The following is a 23,681-nucleotide window of genomic DNA, read 5'->3' as shown; positions in this document are numbered from 1 at the left end:
CACACAAATCCCCATGAGGCAACAGTGCTGGCCTCTGGCTAGGCCTTGGCTTAATTGGCCTGGCAGGGTTTACCCCTAGAGATGCCTGGGGAGAGAGGTGGACAGGTTGAGACCAAGCCCTGTGATGGACAGGGCATGGGAAAGCACAGAACCTGATCCAGAAATCCCAACACACATGCCCCCAGCATCATCAAGGGACACAATGGAAATCCCCCTATGTCTAAGTCCCCAGCTCCAGCTGCCTGCACAGGAGTGGGGTTAGGGCATCCCTGGGCCCTGAGTGGGTGATTCCTGTAGCAGGTCTGAGGAATTACAGAGAGGAGTGTGAGATGGCCAAAAGACTCTGGAAAGATGGAGGATTGTAGGCAGAGGCCAAGAGAGAGTTCTGGAAATGAACAAACAACCCTTTCCCCAGCCATAGGATCAGCATGGTGAGGTTAGGATCTGGACCCAGACAGGGGGCTAGCTAAAGGCAATGCTGCCCTGACTCCACCTTGGGTCTCTGAACACATCAGTCCCAGGTTAGGCCTCTTGAAGTTGGGTCATCTGCCCTGGCCTACCTTGGTAGCTTGGCAAACCCTTGACCCCACCTCTGGCCTGCAGACCCCACCCAGAAGCAACAGTCTAAATGAAGCAAGGGCACCTTGGAAGGGTGGTGTGGATGGAGGAGACAGATTCAGTGTCAAGTGCTCAAAGCCAGCCCCTGCAAAGCCTTGCTTACCTGAACCAAGAGGCCTAGCCCTCAGCAAAACATGTCACCTGTAGTTACATGCTCCCTAGGGCTTTGTTCCTTCACGTACTTATTCATGAAGGCAGCCAGGTTGCAGAAGGAACCTCCTGGTTGACCCTCTTGCTCCTGGCTGTGCTATAGCAGGCAGCAAGGAAGGGAAGGCAGGCAGGAGGAGGCTTGTGAAGTAAGAGCTAAAAATAAACACTTGACCTGGCTGCTGGAGGCCCTTTCCAGGCCTCTGGGGTTGGGGTAGAAGGATACAGGGCATTGGGGCTGGCAGGGGTGGAGACAGGGGAGATCTGGCCCAGGCCCACATCTTCTGGGGAATAGGAAAGGGGTGGAAGGTAGGCCATGTAGAATCTCTGGAGCCCAGTGGAGTGGGCTGGATGCCGGGCATCTTCCCTGCATTGTTTGCCATTGTCTGAATGAGACTGTAGTCCACACAATCTCTTTATTGTGAAGCTGGCCTGTGTGCCAGTCTGGTTATGGTGACACCATCCCAATCAACACCCTATGGCCAGCTGCCTGGCCCTACATACCCTCAGCTCCACTGCCAGACCAGGAGGCAGTGAGTGAGAATTCCAGGGAAAAGAATGCCCAGAGGTAGAAGGCCCAAGACTTGTACACTTGGCTACAGAGATGGCCATCACTGGTGCTGCTGTTCCTCTCCTGACTTTGACCTTGCCCCTCCTGTACCTGCACACGCCTAAGCTCCTGCTTTCTGGCTCTCTGCCTCCATAAGAGGAATCCCTTGTGGCTGGGCTGTGCTCCCCTCATGCTCCAGCACCAAATATGTTCATTTCCTGGGGGTGTCCCTCATGAAACCAAGAGCTTGCAGGGGACACAGGGCCCATTCATACCCAGATAACCAGCGACTTGCGGGGACTCCACCTTCCCCACACAGAGACTCTCTTCTAGGATACTCTGGTTCCAATCTCCTAGCTCAAGGGCTGACTGTGTCAGGCCATGCATAAGCATCTGAGGTACACCATCTCCCCTAGTTCTCACAGAAACCTAAGAGACAGTATTATCACTCCCATTCCACATGTGAGGAGACAGAGATCCCTCAGATCACTACCTGCAGAGGCAGCCTCTCGCCTGATGCCCCCACTACAGCCCCTGCCCCGATAAGCCCAGCCCAGCCCCACATATCACAGGTGCCAGGCCCTTTGCCCAGTGAGGCCCAACTTCTCAAGGGCACAGCTGGAATTTTGGCAGTTAAAATAAGATAAGAAACTGGCAATATTTACTAGAACAATTCCAATTCCAGAAATTTCTTCACAGACTATTTTGAACTGAAAGTCTATTAAAAATTATGCCAGAGGGTACTATTATCCTTCAAAAAGATAAATAGGTAAAAAAAAAAAAAATTAGAATCAACAACTCTTAATTATGAAATGACTCATTAAATAGCACTATGGTTATTTTTTCAGAGGAAGTTTCAAAGGGAAAAGGGATCCAATTTTATTGCCTCCTCTATTGTATGCTCTGGACTCCCTATCTAGAAAGAAGGAAAAGGATTTTTATAGCTCAGAGATGTTGAGGAAAATTCCCAACCTGTTGGCCCAGATGGTTGGCTCTGGCCTCAGGTGGAGCCCCAGCAGTTCCATCAGGCCCGTGGGGAGCTGTGAGTGTGGTTCCCCTGGCCAGTCCCTCCCTTAGGCCCCCAGCCTGCATGCAGACACTGGTCCCTCTGCCTCACACTGTGCACAGAGACACAGCACAGTCATTCTGAGTCTGGCAGGCTGGCCTTGGCCAAGAAAGGTACAGGGAGAGACAGCCTCAGCAGATCTACACCTAGGACTTGGAGAAGGATCGGAGAAGGACCTGCTGGCCCTGTCACCTTGCTCCCAAGGCAGGATGAAGCCTTGATCAGAAGCCTCTAATCAAGAACACACAAAGTAGGTCACAGAGAAGCACAAAAGTGCTCAGAACGCTAGGTGGCCATTTGCTGAGGTGAGCTCAAAACAGCCCACGCCCTGGTTAAGGACAAGGAGGGAGGACCAGGACTGTAGCCACAGGATGGAGAGGAGAAGCCAGATTCTTGTGACCGTGGAGAGGCAGAGCTGGCAGGGCTTACAAGGTCCATGGAATGGATGCTGAGATGAGAGAGGAGGAGTTGAGGATGAGGCTGGGCTGCTGACTTGCATCTCTGATGGTGGATGGTGATGTGTCCTCCATGGCGGGAACCATGGGAAGGGGCATCTTGGCTGCCTGTGCACACCTTCCCCAGAGCAGACATAGGCCCGCTGCAGACAGCAGCACTGACAGGCAGAGCTATGAGGAGAAAGGGGTCAGAGACATAGCGCCACCCTCTGACTACAGCAGGCAGGGAAGCAGAGGACCTGGGTTGGGGAGGAGCTAGGACAAGAAAGCCCAAAGGCCTTGCTCTCAGGCCCATGGAACCCATCAGACCCTGTGGAGAAAGGGTAGTCCTGGCCAAGAAGGTGGCAGTGGGGCAGAACCTGGAGACTGCAGGACATGGTGGGGCTGGGGCAGGAGGAATGCTGGCCATTAAGAGGCAGAAGCTCTGAGGTCCAGGAAAGCCAGAACCAAACAGCTAATGAGAGGCCTAGATCAGAATCCAGATGCCTCATCTAGAGTCGACATGTGACTGAAACACTTCTGTTTGGGCCTAATCAGCATTTTCTGTGGCCTGGCCCAGGGGCTGCCAAAATGAGCTGTCAGAAATGTTCATGCTCCCAGACAAAGAAAGTTTTCCCTCCCCTCTATGCACATCCTGCTTAATGAGGAAATGTGGGCTGGGAGGTCTCTTGGGGACAAGGGTCCTCTGGGCCAGACCAGCTTACCAGTTCCCTAGGCTCACAATCCCTCAGTGTCAGGGCACCGCACCTGACGGACAGTGAGATTGTGCCTGGAGGTCTGTGGGCAGAGCAGCCAGCTGGTGCTCCCCTGGCCCCGTGGAGACCCCCTGGCATACCCCCTCCCCCTGCCAGCCAGATAAGCTGTCCTCTAGTGAGCCACTGGCCCTAGAGCTCAGGGAAGTTAGTGTGGGGCCAGGAGGGACAGATGGTGTCACATGAGGAGGTTACTTGCTCAGGGTTTCCCCTCCCTAAATGTTGGAAAGTATGGCCTGTAGCAGCCAAAACAGTCTTCCTAGTCATACTGGGAGGCTCCAGTGGGGGCTCCCATGGTGGCCTGGTCCAAGGGGAGGCAGAATAAGGTGCCAGAGAGATCATGGTAACACCATGAACTCCACACACCCCTGCCCCACCATCAGCCATTCATGGCCCAGCCCAAGATCCCAAAGGACTTAGTTGCCTGCCCATGTACAGAAGGCAGGTGCCCTGGCTTGACCATTTCCTGACATGACACAGCTGGGAAACACATTTACCTGCAAAGATGTGCCAATCCCAGACCCCAAGCGCACTTAAGGAAGGCGACATACCCAGCTATGCCCATGGCAGCCATAGTGGGTTTCACATGGGTGGCCCTGGGCAGGGGAGAGTAGATAAGGGGGTTGGGAGAGGAGCAGTAGTAGCCTCCTCTCCCTTAGGAGGTCCAGGTCTGCCAGGGTATCTCTATCCTTCTGAGCCTCCCAGGCTGGACTCCAAGCTTCAAGAGAACACTGGGCCTAACACTGGGACTCCTGCTCCCTTTCACTTGGTTCTACACAGTGCCAGTGTGCCTCCCTGGAGCAGGGACTGCAGAGAGACTGGCTCCAACCCCAGCTCTGCCTCAAACTCTCTTATGGGTAAGAAGAACATCTGTAAGCATCTCCACAAGCGGCCCAAGGGAAAATATGTGGACCAAAGGCTGTGGCTTTGACAAGTAGACATCAATACCCATGAGCTCCGAGGTCATGGACACCACCTGGCTGAGCTGCAGCCTGGGCAATGGAACATGACCTGCCCCCCACTGTGAGAAAGCCTCCTGCTCCCCCAGGCATGGGGCCCTGTGCCCCATGGCTCTTTAACCCCAATCCCCACGAGGGTCACAGATAGAGGGCAGGGTGGGACTTCAGGTTCTAACTGAGTAGGGGAGGTTGGCATCTTTCATCAGGGCCATGCTCATGGTAGCTGGAAATGGGGAGGCCAGCTCAGGGCCTCCTGAGCCTGGCTACCTCTGGGACCAGGTTCATGGTACTAGTCAGCCAGTCAGAGGCAGTAGGCACCATTAGCCTCACCCACTGTGCCAGTCAGTTGTCCGAGCGAAAGGACTAGGTCCTGAGGCAAGGACAGGAAAGGGAGTGCAGCCTGTCTGCAGCATTAGCTGTGTAGGGGCAGCCCCACAACTGCTGCAGACCCAGGAGTCTGCAGTCCTTTCTGACTCCCATGCCCCTTACTACCTCAGGCCCTGGGCCCTCAACAGGCTCACGGGAGCATTCTCTCTTACCTCCATCAGGTGAGGCGTTGGGTTGAAGCCACACAGGTTGCACACCTGGAGCTTGCAGGTGGTGCAGGTGTTATAGTTGGCTGGGCCCTTGCTGCCCACATTGAGCTCAGCTTGGCACAGTGGGCAGGTGGCCCTTTCCTTCGGCATGGTCTTTGGCTTGGCAGCAGCTTTGGATGCTGCCTGATGTTCTGCTCTGCCATGCTTTGGACTGGTTGTTCCTCCAGTTTTTGCCAGGGGTCCAGGCACTGATCCAGGACCTTTTCTAGCCTCAGGCTCAGTTTTGGCTCCAGGTGTTGGCCCAGGCACAGGCCCCGAGCCAGGGGGTTTCGAGCCAGCCTCCTTACTTGCATCACTGAAGATGATCTTGGGCGGCCCCTTGCTGGGGGTAGGCTGGCCCTGGGGCTCAGCCTCAGGCTGCACAGACATGAGGGTGCTCGCCTGGGTCAGCAGTGATGCACCGAGGCCGAAGAGCTTCCCGGTGAGGCCTTCCTGGGTCTGCTCAGCAGCACCAAGCCCAGAGGGCACTGCAGTGGCACTTTTGGCTGGGGCCTCTCCTGCAGGTGGCCTGGGCTCAGCTTTGCAAGGCTTTGTGGGGAGAGGGGGCTGAGGTGACACCTTCCCCATCTCTGGAGGGGCGGCTGTTTGGGCAGGCCCCGGCACTGAGGTGGCCCTGGCTGTCTCAGCCTGGAGGGGGCCAGGCTGTGGTCCCCCTGAGCCCTGAGATCTCTCTTGCTCCGGCTTCCCCAGGGGCTGTTTGGCTGGGGAGTGGGCAGGAGACAGGGCTGGGGAGTGCAGCTGCTGCTGGCTCTTGGAGCGAGGAGCAGTGGTCATGTCCATTCCCAGAGCCCTCTGCATCTGACAGTTCAGACAGAGCCACTCCTTCACCTGAGGAGAGAAGCATCAAAGTCAGCAGGATGGCCAGTACTGGTGGTGCTCATGGCCCAGGTCACTGCAGGCCCCACAGCAGCCAGGGTTGGCTCCTAGCACAGGCAGGAGCACCAACCCCTGTTCAGTTGTTTCTGGGCTGCCAGGGGGCGGGGCTGAAAGGCAGAGCTGAGGTAGTACCACTTCCCCACCCCACCTCCCAACCACCAACCCAGTGCCTGCCAGGCCCTCCTGCTTGAGAGTCCTCCCCAACGTCTGTACCTCAGATCTGTTAAGTCATTCCATCTCCACGTCCCACCTCACCAATTCTTGCTACCAGCCTCCTGGCTGGATGACCCCCTTAGTCTCCAACTGGTCACTCTCTTTCCCCTGTTTCCCCCCTCAGGCCATTTCCACACAGCAGCTAGAGTGATCTTTCAAAACATAAACAAGGAGGGAAAGCATAGCCCTAGAGCAGTGCCTGGTATACCTTAAGTATTCAATAAAAACTTGCAGAACAAACAAATAAGAGTAATAGGTGGGGGAGGGAGGCATAGAGAATAAAAGACCATAGTTCCTATCCTGGAGGAGCTCAGAGTCTAGCTGAGGAGACGAGATGTATAATGAAAAATCTAGACAGCAAGTGAGTGAGTGCAGGGTAATGTGATGTGACTGAGACAAGCAGAACCAAATAAGCCTTTTTTCTTCCTTCAGAGCAAACAGGACACATGTTGCTATTCATATGATAAGCATGTAGTTTCTCTCTGTCATTAGCTCTGTGCAGGGATGGGCATGTGACCTTGCAAACAGGGCAAGTTAGAGCCTTCCATGTTATTTGGTAAATGAACAACAAGAAAGAAAGGGCCTTTTTTCTTTTTGGATCACTAGTCAGAAGGATGCCGCCTTGGAGTGGTCCATAGCCTTCTTCCCCAACATGCAGAGGGATGCTGAGAATGAAGTCAATGGACGGCTGGAGGTGGAGCCAAGAAAAGGACAGAAGAGCAGAACTGACGACTTCATTTAATTCCCTGGATTTAGCTATGCTTTAAGTCTACCCTTGGACTTCCAGTTACACGAGCCAGTAATATTTTTTTCTCCAGAAAATCCACACGTAAATCAGAGCATATCACTCACGGGCTCAAATTCCCCTAAGTGGATTCCCATCACACCACAGGAACTCTTTACCACAGCCTCTGATCCACCCCAACCTACCCCTTTCTCTGGCCTCTTTTCCTGCCATCTCCGTTTGGCTGTCTCGCTCCAGACACACTGTGCCTCTTGTGCTGCCAAGTGGTCCTCTGAGCTCATTTCTGCACCAGGGCCTTCACACCCACTATTCCTTCTGCCCCTTGGCCCAGCTTGTTGTGTACATCTCAGATCAGGTATCATTTCCCCATCAAGGCCTCCTCCAGCAACACAATCTAAAACACCCTCCAGGTTCTCTGTATCAAATCACCCAGCTTATTGTCTTCACAGTGCTTATTCTTTCCCAAGTATATACTAATCTGTTCACTGGGTGTCTCCCAATCAGCCTGTGAGCCCTTGTTGATGGTGGTCTCAGGGCTGCACACAGCACGTGGCACAGAGCAGGACTCATCCCAGAGAGGCTCGTCTGTGGGATTCATCCTGACGGTTTAATAAGACAGAGCACAGCTTCCACAAGACTGGAGCTGTGAGATTTGGGGCCTCGATGAGGAGGCTCTTCCTCCTCAACCAGAGCCAAGGCTGGAGGCCAAGGCTATTCCCCTGTCTGTGGTTGCAGTTAGAGGTCCTGCATGCACCCTGGTGACCCAGAGAAAGGTCCAGTCTTGTTCCTGGTGCAGAAGGCCCCTTCTGTTCACCCTCAGTGGTGCTTCCAGCCCTGCCCTCTGCCATGAGGCCTCAGGGTTGCACTGCTGCTCCTGCTAAGCGTTAACTTGCCAGTTGAGCCTAGGCTCAGGTGTCCTGCCCAGCAGCCCAAGAGCAACATTCAAGGTCAGGGGGTGGGGAATGCTCCACTTTGGTGAGCACCCCTTGTGCCAAGCACCGCATAGGGCATGTTTACAGGTGTTCTCATTTTGTCCTCACAGTAAAGTAAACCAAGGTCTGAGATGATTTAGTGAAATGCTCTTTTGTGGTTACCTGGCTAGGAAGTGTTGCTGCTGGCAAGATCGGCCCTGACTGCCCTGCCTGCCCTGCCCAGTTCCTGATCCACAGCCTAGGCAGCCTGGAGCTTAGTGCCTTCTGCAGTCCTGCTTCCAAAGCCCACTCAGCTTCACACAGGCCAAGTCAGGGGTCTAGAAGTCACCCCTTTGGATCAGAGCACCCCCCTCCCCAAAGACCAAGCCCAGCTCTAGAAACTCTAAGAACAGTGATGCTGGAGCAGTAAGGTGTGAAGCCATCCCCCTCAGCTGGGAACTGTTAACCCACAGATGCTTTTTAAGGCCCAGGGCAGCTTTATCTACATTTGGGCAGACAAAGCCACAGAGGAATCAGTTTTAGTTAGTGGGTAGAGACCCCCTCAGAGAGGCCCATTCTTGGCAGGGAAAGGCTCACTCTCACCAAAGTGAGGGTTCCCAAGGAGAGGCTATTTCTGCTCATTCTGAGAGGTACCCTGGGAGGGGATTATCCCTCTGAGGGAAGGCCCAGCCTCTGACCCAGGTTGGTGGCCGCAAACTCAGTTCTGTGGTGGGTGCTCAGCCCACACCCAAGGTCCCATCTCTGTCATGTACCTGTGGGTTGCAGCATGCCCTGAGGTGAGACTTCCTAAGAAGGGGGAACTGGGAGGTAAGGCTTCTTATCCTGGGACTTTGGTGTGATCTTCCCTTGGGTTCTGGACAGGGCTGAACAAAGGCATGTGCTAAAACTCCTGCACTCATCACCAGAACCTTCCTTTTCCCAGCCCCCATTACCCAGGCTGTGTCACAGGCATCTCACCTAAAATAGAATCTCTCCAAGAAACAGTTGAAACGCCCCTCAGTGACTCATCGCCCAGATGGGCGCAACTATTTCTATTCAGCCTCTTCCAGACACTGAGGAGCCTTGACCGTGCCTTCTTTCAGCCCCTCCCAGGCTCAGGCTGAGGTCCAGGCAGATAGGTCCAGCATGCAAGGCCTCCCAAGGAGGACACTGGTTAAGGGAGCTCTCTGAACTGAGCAAGACTTCCCTCTCCGCATCCCCCATGGATCTCCAGCAGTTTGCAGGGAAGAGCCCATCCCCAGCCTCTTCCTCCCTACTCCAAGGTCCCTACCCCCATGTTAGGGGAATGGAAACTGTCCACTAGACAGGGAGAGAGATGTTGGCTGGGCCCCCCAGCCCACCTCCCCACCCAGGCTGGGTACACATGGACAGTCCTGTGGCAGACTTCCCTGGCCTTGGAACTAGTAGAGCCTTCCTTAGCTGCACACAGTGGTACCTCCTCATTAAGTGGCTGGGCCCAGGAGGCCCCTGTGGCTCCTAGGCACTCTCCAAGCTGGCTACCCACCAGAATCAAAGGGACTGGCTTTCTACCAGTGTGACAGGAAACCTCTCCTAGGGTTCTGCTGTTCAACACCTCCATAAACCTGACCTGATACATGGCCAGGAGATGTGCAGGCTACCAGTCACAGCCTCACATCCCAGGAGCCAGAGGTAGAGCTGGGGGGTACTTCCCAGGGCTACTCCAAGGTAGATAGCTCTGCCAGACACTAGCTTTTATCAAGCTCACCCTTCCTGCCAGCAAGGAAAACCATCCTGCCATCTGTGAGGGTTGACAGGGACCTCCACGGACATCTGTAAATCCCAGCCCAGTGGGGGCCTGGGTGGCAGCAAGGATGGGAAGGCTCACCATGGTATGTAGGTCACGAAGTGGTTTGGGTGGGAGAAGGATGCAGAAGTTACAGGGAAGTGGCTTCCTGTAGGAAGCCATTCACTGCCCGCCCTGCCAGGAGCCTCCTGGGTATTTGGAAAGGCAGGGCACCCTGGGCTCTCTGGCTCTGAGAGGAATTTCTCCCTGAGAAGAGTCTTTCCCAGTTGCTCTGTTACTCAAACTGTTCAATATGCAGAAGAGCAGCTAAGGCAGTACTGTTCAGCAAGGATCCAGAGGCTTGGGGACCAGCCTAGGAGCTCTGTGAGCCATAAGTCGAACGAGCAGCTGTGATCTGTCTGCACTGGTCACTCCCTGCTGCTCCCTCTATTAGGCTCTGGGGAAGGGAGGGGAGTGGGGCAGTTCTGGGAACAGCTTCTACATCTTCCCTGCAGGGACACTGGTGACACTGAGACCTACCACCCTGTGTCTCAGTCCCAGAGGGTGGGATCCAGCCTTGTTTGCCATATCTGGCCCCAAAGGATGCTCCCAGGGTGGAGCCTGCATCACTGTCAGCTCTCTGGCTGCCAGGAAGCTCTGAGGGCCCCCAGCAGTAAGAGGTTCTGTTCCTGCTCCCCTCCCCCCACCCCCTCCAGCAAGAAAGGAGGGTTGCAGACATAACTTAGCCTTCCTTCCTGTGGAGAGCAGCGGCTTGCCTCTGAGCCCCAGCCCTCCCTAGGAGAGCAGGCATTCAGTGTGTCGGGTCACTCAGCACTGACATCATGCCTGTTGCCGCATTCATGCTTTCCATTTTGGTACAAGTTGAAACATCACAGAAACAGCTCATAAAGGAGCCCTTCCTGCTGGTGCCAAATCCAGAGGTTCCTGCAAAGGCCCTATCAGCCAGTGTGACTCTGTGCCTTTCTGGGTCATGAGTCACTGGCCAGGTCTCAACAGGAGGCAATATCCCACCCCCTACCCCCACCCCCCACCCCATGGCCCCAGACAACAACGGCAAGCCAGAAGGAGGGAATCAAGGCTGGCATGGGCTCTTGCCCTCCACAGCAATGGACAGACACATCACCTGCCCCATCAAACACTCAGCTGTCCTATGTCTGCCAGTGATCTGCATCATCTGTCAGCTGGCTGACCTCAGGCTTAGGAAGCAGACACCACAGTGTCCCGGGGGTGGGGGGACATTGATCCAAAGCTGGACCGGCCAGGCATAGCTCACAGGGGAGGCCTCTGCCAATCCATCAAGTTGGGGCCCTGAAGGAGGCCTTGGGAACCTGCCCAGCATCTAAGGCTGGAATTTAGGGAGTGGAGGCTGAACCTAATTGTTTCTTGGGGCTGGAAGGACTTGCTGGCCTAGAGCTCCATGAAAGGGAGAGAATCCATCTCCTTGCTGATCCCTAGGCACATCTTACTCTCCACCTCCCAATAACCCTCAACTCCTCCCACACTGCTATGGACAGCCTCCCGTTCTTCCCAGGCCCATCCACTGTGCCCTGTAGCACACAGTCTATGACCAGACAACTCCCCTACACTCTCCCTACATGCCTCCTTGTCCCCAGGCACCCTATCCAGGAGAGATTGCACTCTGTGGAATGGCCTCATCTTTTCTTCTAAATTCCCAACACATCCCAGCCCATTCTTGCCATGTGATAATACCCTGAGTCACTGTGGAGAATCACCTCCCTAGGAAAAAGTCCCTTACCCAGTGTGTTCCCTGGACTTTGAATTTCCGACCCTCCAAAACTATAAGAAATAAACTCTTTTATTCCTTTCTTTTCTTTCTTTTTTTCTTTCTTTTTTTTTTTTTTGGCAGCTGGCTGGTACAGGGAACTAAACCCTTGACCTTGGTGTTACAAGGCTATGCTCTAACCAACTGAGCTAACCGGCCAGCTCGAATTTCTTTTCTTTATAAAAATAAAATAAAATAAAATCCATGGGACTCTTGGCTTCCCCCCTTAGCTTCCCCACTCTTCTCTCCTCTTGGCTTCCTTTGTCTTCTGGTCCCCTTCATCCTGAGCTCCTGTTCTCCTAAGTCCTGGTCCCAGGCTTCCACTGAACAACTTTTACAGTTACTGCAGATGACCTGCCACCCCCATGGGGCTGACCCACCTAACACCTCCTCAAAGCTCACTGAATGGTACATTTAGGCTCTGTATATTTCATCAAATGTAAATTTTACCTAAAAAAAACCTTAAGTAATTACTGAACTCTAGTTAATGATATACTTGCTGAAGTGTTTGGTGGGAAGTATACTGATATTTGCAATGTACTTTGAAAAGTAACAAAAAGATAAGATGCATGGATAGATGAACAGAGACAGACGGATGGAAATGTGATAAAGCCAGGGTTAATTATAAATCTAGATGATAGGTTAGTCGGTGTTTCTTGTACAGTTCTTTCAACTTTTCTATGGGTTTGAAATTTTTCATAATACGAAGTTTGGGGAAAAAAGAGTTGTCCACCTGGTTATTCTGTGTTGCTCCACCCAGCAAGGCATCGAGAGGTCCTCTGAGGGGCTCCTGGCAGTTGACTCCCTGCCCCTGCTTAGGACACTCTCCCCTCCTGGACTCCCTGGCCCTCCACTTGCTGGCCTTTTTGCGCTTCTTTGCTTATCCTCTTCCAGTCACCTTTGCTGGGTTCTTCTCAGTGTTGGGGAGCCCAGATCCTGGCCCCTCTTCTCTCTGCCCACATCTCTTCGTACAGCATTTTAAATGTCAATATATGTTTGTGAATCTCAAACAAAGGTCTCCATCCTGACCTGCTGGCTGCGTGCCAGGATCTTAGATTTGTCAGCCTATTGGACTCTACCACTTGGATGCTCACAGGCACCTCCAGTTGAAACTGGACGTAGCCTGAACAGAAAAATTCTCTTCTTCATCTCCTAGCCCCTATGTTCAATCCATTTTCAAAAGCTGTCTGTTTAGCCACCAAAATACAAAAAGAATCTGTCATGGCTCTCCATAGCCATCATCACCACTACCCAGCCCCAGCCCCAGCCCCTCCGGCCCCACTGCCTCCCTGCATCCAACCCTGCCCCTATGGGCTGTTCTCCACATAGCAGCTAAGGGAGTTGGGGTGTGTATATACACGAATGTGTGTGTGCATGCAAATGTATGTTGTTTTAGTGTGTGTGTGTGTTAAAATAAATATAACAAAATTTTCCATTTTAACCATTTTTAAGTGTACAATTCAGTGGCATTAATTACACTCATAATGGTAGGGTATAAAAAATTTTATTTATTTTTTATTGTGGTTAAATACACATGACATAAAATTTACTATCTCAACCATTTTAAGTGCACAGTTCAGTGGTAATAATACATTCATAATGTTGTGAAACCATCTCCACCATCTATCTCCATAACTCTTTTCACCTTCTAAAATTGAAACTCTATATCCATTAAAAAATAACTAACCACTCCACCCTCACTCTGCCCCTGGCAACCATCATTCTACCTTCTGTCTCTATGATTTTGACTACTCTAACTACCTTATATAAGTGGAATCATATAGTATCTGTCTTTTTCTGGCTGGCTTATTTCACGTAGCATAATATCATTAAGGTTCAGCCATGTCATAGCATATGTCAGATTTTCCTTCCTTTTTACGGCTGAGTAATATTCCATTGTGTGTGTGTGTGTGTGTGTGTGTGTGTGTGTGTGTGTGTACAAGTGTCTATTTACCCTAAATTGCTTATCCATTCATCCATTGATGGGCACTTGGGTTGCTTCCACATTTTAGTTGTTGTAAATAATGCTGCTATGAACATGGATGTACATCTTTGAGATCCTGTTTTCAATTCTTTTGGGAATATACCCAGAAGTGGGATCGCTAGATCATATAGTAATCCTATTTTTAATTCTTTGAGGAGTCACCATACCATTTTCCACAGTGACTGCACCATTTTATATTTTCACCAGCAGTGCACAAGTGTTACAATTTCTCCATATCCTTGCCAACATTCATTAGCAACATTTGTTATCTTCTGGGTTTTTTCATAACCATCCTAATGAGTGAGGTGGTAACTCATTGCAGTTTCAACTTACATCTCTAATTATTAGTGATATTGACCATCTTTTCATGTGCTTATTGGGCATTTGTATATCTTCTTTAGAGAAATGTCTAATCAAATACTTTGACCATTTTTCAGTTGGGTTATTTGTTTCTTTGTTGTTGAGTTGCAGGATTTCCCTATATATCTGTATATCAATCCCTTAACAGACATGTGATTTGCAAATATTTTCTCCCATTCTGTGGGTTGCCTTTTTATTCTGTTGACAGTGTCTTTTAACGCACATTTAAAATTTTTCACGAAGTTCAATTTGTCTATTTTTTCTTTTGTTTCCTATGCCTCTGGTATTAGATCGAAGAAATCACTGCCAAATCCAATGTCTTAAAGCTTTTTGCCCTATGTTTTCTTTTAAGAGTTTTATAGTGTCAGCTCTTTAGGTATTTGATCCATTTTGAGTTAACTTTTGTGTATGGTATAAGATAAGAATCCAATTTTATTCTTTCACATGTGGCTATCCAGTTTTCCCAGCACCATTTATGCTTTCCCCATTGAATGGTTTTGGTACTGTTGTCAAAAATTATTTGACCATATATTCGAGAGTTTATTTCCAGGCTCTCTATTCTATTTCATTGGTCTATATGGCTGTCTTTATGCCAGTACCACACTGTTTTGATTACTATAGCCTTGTAGTAAGTTTTGAAATCAGGAAGTGTAAATCCTCTAGCTTTGTTCTTTTTCAGGATTATTTTGGCTATTCAGGGGTTCCCTGAGATTCCATCAGAGAAGTGTTTTTAAATGCACATATGACCTTCCCAGTGCCACTTCTAAAATCCTTGAGATCGTATCTGGAGACCCCAGCAGGCCCAGCAAGATCTGCATGCCCTCTGATTCTGGCTTATGGCACCCCAGCCTACTTGGATCTGGCTTGCTCCCAGGCCATCACATGGCCCAAGCACATCCCCACAGGCCTCCCCTTCTTCCACTAGTCTCCTGTCCAACTCCAATCTAACATTCTACAGCCTAATGCCCCCTCTTCAGAGAAGCCCTCAAGAGTCTTGTGGCAGCATCATACCAACCCCCTGTCCCTGCCTTCCTCCTAGTGTCCTTAGTCCTGACTCCAGGTGTGACTGTATGTTTTCTTGTGTGGCTACTGGTGGAAGGGCTGCCTCCTGCACGGGACTGAGGCTCCACAGGGCTGAGCAGCATGTCTGCTTCACTTCTGTTTATTTCTCCAGCATCTAGGACAGTTTCTGTCTTATCATAAGGACTCAAAAAGCATTTGTGGAGGGAAGGAAGGGTGGGAAATGGGGGAGGGCCACCCTCTGACTGAGTGGGACAAGCATGCCTGTCTAGGCCAAAGGCTGATAAAATAAATAGTAGGCTCTACAAAACCAACAGGTTGCCAGCCAGCAACTGGTTACTTACCACCAAGATCTCCTTGCTCTCTGTCTCTGTCTGCCTCCAGCTTTCTTTCCATCTGCTCCCTCTCCTGCCTCTCCCCTCTTGTGCTTTTTTCCCCTTTTTCCCAATCCTACTTTATTTACTTATTTTTTTTCTCTACCATTTTTATTCCATTCTCTTTTCATTCTGTTTCCTTTGCCCTCACATATGAAAACAAGTGTTTTAAGAATAAAACTTCATATTCTCTGTTCTGAATTAATTTTACATTCATTCTTAGCTAACCTTATAGCCCTCTGTCAGAGCTAAAGGGTAGAGTTCCATTCCTGATGGCTCCAGCCATGAACCAACTCCTGCTCCAGCACAGCTGTCTCTTCCTCATGTGCCTAGTGGCTGTGGGCTCCACCCTGAGTGGTCCAAGCAAGTAGGCCAAAGGTTCTGTCTCCTGGGAACATGGACTGCCTGGGGGCATGTACTAGAAAAGGGCTGACTGGGGCATTTCCCTGTTGACTTGGAGATTGGGTCAAAGTGGCTATTGTATGGACAGACTGTTCAAGGATTAGACATAGGGTGGGTGAAAGACCTCTCGAAGGGCCTACCACCTAGAGATCCACTTCTATTTTGCTTGGGGGGTGGGAAGGCTGGGCACACATGCAGACAACTCCTTCTGGGCCCAGTAAGGAGGAGGACACCTCTGCCTCTCCTCAGCACAATGCTGGTCTCATAACACTTCTGGGCTTCTAATACTTGCTCCTCATTCCTCTCTGGCCCAGGCGGCAGTGTGGCCAGGAGGTAGCCCAGAGGGGAGGGGGCAAGGCTGCTGGCTACAGCAAGGGATCTGTGCTGAGCTCCCAGCACCGCCCCCAGGGCCATCTGGTGCCCTGGCCCTTGCTGGAAAGAAGTGGGATACAGGCAGGAGAGGGAGAGGCTCAGAGCCACTAGGTTGTCTCCCTCCCTTCTCCACACCATCCACCCTGGGTAACTGCTTGGGCTCAAGGCTTGCCACTGGGGTAGGGGTAGGAGGTGCAGTGGGTTAAACATCCTTGGCTTGGTATCAGCAAAGCCCAGACCTTGGAACAGGCAAGTGAAGACCATGCTCACTCTTCTCTAGTTTTCTTAGAGGGACTTATCAGTGATTCTGATAGAACAAGGAAGGTGGGGGGCAGATGAGCTGCCTGAACCTGGAAGGCTGGGCATGGGGTAGTATCCCTGCTGCTCCCCACTAGGGCAGAGGGGGGCCTCCTGGGCGCAGGTTGCAGCCTTGCTTTAGGTGGTGCTCTGGGAGGATTCAGCTGATCTGATGAAAGCAGGGGAGTGCAGTCAGCCCTGCCTCTGCACAGTACTCGCTTCTGTGATGCTGTTCCAAGGCGAGGACAGACTCGCATCTGGAGGAGTTCCAGGCCAGGACGTGCTGCTGGGCCTGCTCTGAGTGGGGCAGAGAGGCCTCTGAGAGCCTGGCAGAAGTGGGCCGTGCCTGCCTCAGGGCACTGCTCATATTATCCAGCAGCATACTCCCATCCCCACTGTCCACCCCAACTCATCTTTCCATCCTCAACCCAGCTGGCTCATACCCACACCTGGTCTCTGGCCCCTAGCTATCAGAATAGAGCCTGACAGGGGCAACAAAGGCTTCTCTCCTGGTGGAAAAAGGAGTGGCAGGCCTGAAGTAAGTTGTTGAAGATAGGAGAGGTGAACTAACAGGCCTGAGCAGGTATGGAGCATCAGCCAAGCCACTGAGGCCCATCCTTAGGAGAAATCTAATATTCGGGAAGTTTATGGTACTTGTCCTACATCTAGGGAGAGAAGAGGGGGACCATTTTCCTGCCTTCTCCCCGTCACTGGGCACTAGAAGCTAACACCTCTGGCCTCCCGGTGTCGGTGCATTGTCAGAGGGAGGGTCACTTGTGGGTGGTGTGAAAAATGTTCAGACCCCAAAAGGAAACACCCAGTCTTTTGTTGTTGTTTCAAACAGGTTAAATTACTCACCTTCCCTGAGCTACTGGGACTGGAGAAACCCAGGAAGAAATGGCCTCCACTAACTAGAGTGGGTAGGACAGCCCTGTTTGTTCTCAACCAGCCTCAACCTGAGCAAAAATGGACTATGGATGGGGCAAATGGGGCTGGGAGTCCCTGGGGGAAAACTGGAGACCTAGGACCTAGCCACTGGTTCTGGATCCCTAACTGTTTTGCTCCAGAATAACCCAGAATAGGCCAAGATTTCCTAAGACTCAGTTTCTTAGTCTGCAAACAAGGAGTGTGTTCTGAGTTTCTCCCCCAATTTCCATGTAGTCTCAATGTGTTCCAGGCAGTCAGAAACCCAGGGGGTATATGGGCAGGCCTCCTCCTGTCTACATAGCCTCGAGTTGGCCAACCTGGGCATGGGCAGAACAGTGAGCACCATGTCTGTGTGAGTATAGTAGCCATCCAGCAGCCCCAGGGCTGACAGGAGATGCTTGGGCCTACCAGCCAGAAAAACAGTGATTACAGATTTCTGCTTCTGGCCAAGTGGGGCCAAGCAGGTAGCTGTGTGTGATTCTCATCTCCAGACCTGGCCCGCTGTTCCTACAGCACCCAGCTAAAGGAATAAGACCATGATAGATGCCATGAGACACAAAAACAAAAATACTGAGTTTTGGTGACTATTGCCCAGTCGTGCCAAGTTCTTTCCCTCCTTTCTGCTCATTTGTCCTCCTACAGCCATTCAGCACAATAGTTCTACCACACTCCTAATCTGCGTAGCAACTTCAGTTACAAACCAGCCAGTGAGTCTCTACTCATGATATGCATGAAAAAAATTCCATTTTCCATGGTTACATTTCTAAAGATCCAAGAGCAGCTTTATTAGCAATCTCAGAGAGGCCCTGAAACCCTCCATGTCACTTGTGTGGCCCTGTCCCTCTCTGGGACTGCTACATCCCTCCCTCTGTCTAGTAGAAAGCTGAGGAGTGATGTGAACTGCCGACATGCCCGAGACACAGGGCCCAGGCTGCCAGTGCTCTCAGCCACTGCTCAGTATCTTCATACTGGTGGGTCCAGGGACACCCCACCCCAGGCAGGATCCCCATGATGCTCCACGGTGGCCGGTGTCTACAGTGCATCTGTGCTGGGACTAGCAGTACCCCTAACCTTTTCTACTCTATTAGATCGCTCCTGGGAAATGAGAAACTGAAAAAGGAAGTGAGTGCTGTAGCTGAATTTCCTGGAAAAGATCACTTTCTGATCCTTGTCACCCAGACACATCTGAATTCAGAACTAGCCCCTTGCACATACCCAGAACCTCTAGGAGCTCAGCCCAGAGACACCAGGGCAGTCCTAGAAATAGCCTTCTTAGACAACATAATGTCAAGTTAGAGGTGGCCAGAACAGGTGTAGTCTGACCAGGACAGATCTAACAGTAGGTGTGTGAGCAAAACCTGCAGACTTGTTTTCTCATCACATGGAAGCATGACCAGGGAGGTGAATCTGGTCTTAGCAAAGTGACAAAGGGCATCTACACTGGTTTGAGAATTATGCTTTGCCATCCCTCAGGAAAATGTGCCAAGGGTTATTTTTTCTTGACAGGAACACCACTGAAAGCATCTCTGGAGAGGCAAAGATTCTGTCTGGAGACCCCAGCAGAAAAGAGCATTTACCAGGTATGAACCTGGAGAACAGACCAGGTCAACATTTCCCAAACTGATTGCTACAAGACAGCAGTACCTAGCACCTTGCCTGTGAAGGCAAGTCTAGGAAAAGCTTCCAACTACAGCTTATCTTGGAGCTCCGTGTTGCCCCTCAGGACACCAAAAGCCCTGAGAAATCTCACAGCGAAGAACCATTTCATTTGTGCCCAGCATTTGCTTGAAATACTTGGCTGAGAGGTCTGCTCTTCACCAAACACTGTGAATCTGCACTAAGTTTCAGGTCCCCTTTTTTCTTGGCCCTGAGCCTCAGTTTTGTCCCAGCACAATGAGGCAGATGGACTGAATGTCTCCACAGTCTTCCTACTTTGTTGTTTCTCCAGGCACAGCCAGAGGTTGGCTCCCTTCCCACCTCACCAAATGTCCTGGGCTTGGGGGAGCCGGGAGGCAAAGGCTGTGGTGTGGTGAGGGCCGGGATGCCCACCAGGAGGCTAATGCCACTACGTGTGGCTTTCCCTTGATCCCCACCCACCCAATCTGAAGTTGTCCAGGTGCTACAGCTTGAGTGAATATCTCAGGGGACTGAAACCCAGACGGGTGAGGCCAGCACAAGGAGGGAATGCCCCACAGTGGCACAGGCCACCTGCCAAGCCTCCCTGCTCCTGTGAGACCAGGTGCTTCTGGCTTCTTCCTGTCAGAAACATACAGGTAAGCTTCTCTGGCCTTAAATGCACTGTTCTAAATACTGAACAGCAAACACTTACCTAACTTATCAGTGCAGGGATGGGCCTGTTTCTAATCTCAGATGCAATAATCACGAATGTGCACGCCTCCTCAGGAAGCCCCCACACTCCAGGAACGACTCCAAATGCACTGAGTCATCTCCCCACACCAACAGCTCCTTCCTCAGAATCTCACACTTACCTCTCACAAACCACACATCCCACACCCACAGCACCTCATGGCATATATAGACCCTGACCTGTGAAGAATTATTCTCGCTCATCCTGCCTCCCACATGGTCCAAACAGCTCCAGCTGCTGATAATCTCAGAGATGGCCATGCCTATGCCTCTAGTCAGCCACTCCCCATCCTGTCCAAGGGCAGAGCCTTGAGGGGAGAAGCAGAGACTCATATGGGTTACCCCAGAGAAGTGGGAGGAAGCCAGCAAACCTACTCAGTTCATTTCAAAGGGATGGCCCCAGCTCAGCCAATACATTGCAGAACCCAGCCTCCAGGTCACCAAAGAAAGCTGCCAAGAGCTTAGCTAGGCATCCCAAAGCAACTCAAAGCATCCTGAACAAGGCAGGATGGGGCTAAGGCAAAAAGGAGGCCAAACTCATGGAAATAGTCCTACAGTGGCCTCTTGGTGAGTGTAGGACACTGTCACCCTTTGCGAATGCTTGGCCCCAGCTTGGGTCTCTACTTTACACCAAGGCTGTTTCTCTGGAGATGGATAGCCGCTCTGCCACCTCAGACCCCCAGCTAACTGGAATTGAAGCCCAGAGCAGAAGCTTCCTAAAGCCCAGCTGGAAGGCAGTTTTCTGCCTCCCCTAAAACTTTGCTCCCTTCACCAGCATCTCCCTCAAGGTCCCGTTGTCAAGGAGAGAAGCAGGCCTTGGGCCACGGAAATCTGCCATCCTCTGGACCCTCCAGCTGCTCATGACCCTCTCCAAATGAGCATCCACTGGGAAAAGTTGTCTATAAGATTGTCTTTGGCTCTCTCCAAGGCCATTTTTCCAGGCCAAACTTGGACCAGGTAAGGGAGCATCTTCCACTCTGGGACCCTGCCCAAGCTTCCAGGGGATCCAGGAATCCCTCAGGAAATCTGGGGGCAAGTCTTGTTCTCTGCTGCCACAACTTGGAGCCAGGACACACTCCCACTCCTCCAGAAGGACAGAGATGCTGGTGGCCAATGGAAATGACCAGGAAAAGAGAGTTGGTGAAAGAGGTGAAAGGAACCGTGGGAGGCATGGTAATGAGATGGCAGGTAGGTGGGGAGCCGGCGCAGAGGGTGGTTACCTGGGTGAGATGAGGATTGGGATTGAACCCACACTGGTTGCAGACCTTGTTGTGACACTGGGTACAGGTGTTGAAGTTTGGCTGGCTGGGGGTCGACGTGAGATCCGAGGTCTTGCATATGGGACACAGGGTGCTGCTGGGAAGAGGGGCAATCTGGGGGACGGAGTAGGGTGATGTGGGGGTGCTGCCTCTGTCCGGTGACACCGAGGGGGACCGCCCTGATCTCTGTGTCCTGCTGTCCACCTGCAGCGTCCTGCGGGGACCGTCAGCTTCCCGGCCTGCTGGGCCCTGTGCCTTTGTCTCCCGGGGGCTCTCATTGCTGGAAACAGTAGCAGAAGCCTGCTTTGGAGTTGGGGAAGCTGCTCTCTGGCTACCCAGGGACTCCTTGGGGTCCAGTCTCCGAGAAACACTGAAATGACATTGAAAATGACTATGTTAGAGACACATCTTAGAGAAGCAGCCTACAGAGGTCTCTACCAAGCTGGGTGACCGCACCAAGCCCCATCACCACCCTCCTTCTCCTGCCCAGGATCAGCATCCCAGCCACCATTTACTGTGCCCTGTGCTGAGCCCTGACAAGGATTTCCCACTTGAACCCTTGGCACCAGGCCATGTAGTGGGATTATAAGTGTCCCCTTTTACATCCTGATAAAGTGTAGATTCTGATTAAGTAGGTCTGGGTGGGGTGTGAATTTTTAAGAAACTCCAAAGTGATGCCAATTTTGGTGATGCAAATTCTGCAGACCACCTTTTGAGTACCAATGCTCTAAACCCACACATTAGAAACACCTAGGGTGATTTTCAAAATTATGACTCCTGGACTGCACACCAGATAAATTTCATCAGGATTTGTGGGGAAAGAACTCTGGCATTAGTATTTTTTCCTCCCTAGGTGATTCCAACACGCAGCCCAAGCTCAGAGCTACTGCCCTGGCAGGGCTGTTACCCCCTGGCTTGTCCCCTTCAAAGGCTGATTCAGACAGTTTGGGACAGGGGGCACCTCAGTGCTTACTTAATGCCGTTTCCAGTAGGGGCCTGCCTGTACACACCAGCAAGCCTGACGCCAGACTAAGTCTACCAAGATGGAATGAAGTATTACTTTTATGCTAGTGCAAGGCTGGGTGGGGTTGGAGTTCTGGGTACCAGCTCTTGAGAAACCACTGTGGAAGGTCTGATGGGTCTGACCTCCACCTCCATCCCTGGCCTGGTTGCAAAGTTGCCAGCCATGTTGGGTAGTTCGATAGGTAGAAGATAAACTATCAGGCTAAAATCCAATCCCTTTATATTCCTTCACCTTTGACCCAACTTAAGTTCATTTCTGCCAATTTTCCTCTTCTCCAATTTGAAAGAGGCTGAGCACAAAAAGCCAAAGGCAATGCTTTATGTTGCTTCCTTGAGATTCTATACTTGCTTTGGTCTGTATTCACTTGGGTGGATGCTGGGACCCAGGAGGCAGAATCGCTGAGAGCCACTGCAGAGGCCCAACTGGACGAGCCTGCCCTGGCCTCTTCTGCCCCAATAATCCCAGTCCTTGTAGGGTCTGACTGACAGGGGAGGATTCTAAGTTTGCTGCCCCCATCTGAAGGCTATCTGCTTGGCAAAAAGATTCAGGAGCCAACTGGTAGGGCATCTTAGGATGAGCCATTTCAGAGGGGAGATGAGGAGCCCACCTATAGTCCTTCCTCCCTTCTGAGGAACTGGTGGTGGAGAAACATATCCTCAGTCTAATAAAAACTCTTTTAGAATAAAGAAACACTATGAAATATCCATCAAACATTCCTTTCATTGACTACCAACAGAATACACCTAACCATCGAGTCACAGACCTGCCACTTCCTTCTTCAGTAAGACAACCGGAGTTTGAGTCTAACCGCTCTAGGCCATCTTTGCCACCAGCTGTGAGGCCCAGTATGGTGGTGGCCACAGCATCTCTGGCCAACACTTGGAACCTGGTCTCTTCTAGGGTCTTTCAGCAGACCAAGTTCTAGGTATCCTAAAGAAATATTTCTCACTTGGTTAAATTAATAGTTTCATTTTTTACTCAAATTTATGGCTGGAGTTTAAAAGCAGCCCTTGAAAACTAATCAGAAGCTAGTGAAAGCCCTTTATAAGATGTGAATGGGCTGCAGCCCCTCCCCAGGATGTGCAAGGCCTTCTGAGAAATTTAGCAATTTCTACTGTACTTGTATTGCCTGATAAGTGACAGGCAATCTTCTGTGTAGACAGTGACTTTTTAATTCAATATTGTATGACAATGTAGTCTTTCTGGAGACATTTTCTGTGGTGATTAGGGATCTAAATTTCAAGTTGACTTTCAACTCAGCTGTGGTAACAGTGAATAAACAAACAAAGCCTCTGGCACCCAGCCAAGTCTGTACTGCAAGGCAATGTTCCCTGTACACAGGCCTGACATGTGTCCACATACCACATAGTGGCTGTCATGATACCCAGTGATGGCAGTACATGTCATGGTCTCTGTACTCTCCTGTCCTCCTGTGATTCAAGCCTCCAACACCTCCCTCTGTCTCTTCATGATGATCTTCATGTCACTGATAATCTGCTGGCCATCTCACTGAAAAAGCGGGACCCACTGATGGGGAACCTGCACATCCATGGCCTCACAACTTCTGACCCCAAGGTTTGCATGCCTCCTGCTCCCAAGGCCCACTTCTCACCTTCACATTATCTCCCCTCTTCTTCAAATCCGTTTCCCCCTCTCTAATTTGACACTGTAGGGTAATTGAAATTGGGTCATTTCAATTACCCTACAAATATGCTTCTCCCATCCTCAAAAACAAAAGAACTTGGACCCACTATCCCCTTCAGCAGCTGCCACGTTTCTCCTTTCCTCTTTACCGCAAAACTCCTTGAAAGAATTGTCACCGCTCACTGCCTCTCCTC

At 51.2% G+C, this 23,681-nt stretch overlaps 1 protein-coding gene across 1 annotated transcript in view; it reads right to left on the bottom strand.

Moving 5' to 3' along the window:
* The window catches only part of BSN (bassoon presynaptic cytomatrix protein), a 97,924-nt gene that overhangs the window by 15,599 nt on the left and 58,644 nt on the right, over positions 1-23,681 (bottom strand). Inside the window, 2 exon segments of the mRNA XM_063115035.1 lie at positions 5,087-5,971; positions 20,781-21,189. Of these exon segments, the coding sequence (XP_062971105.1) occupies positions 5,087-5,971; positions 20,781-21,189 (1,294 nt within the window).

Source organism: Cynocephalus volans, chromosome 11, assembly GCF_027409185.1.
Source record: "Cynocephalus volans isolate mCynVol1 chromosome 11, mCynVol1.pri, whole genome shotgun sequence".
Taxonomy (NCBI): Eukaryota; Metazoa; Chordata; class Mammalia; order Dermoptera; family Cynocephalidae; genus Cynocephalus; species Cynocephalus volans.
This window is presented reverse-complemented; position numbering and strand designations above follow the sequence as displayed.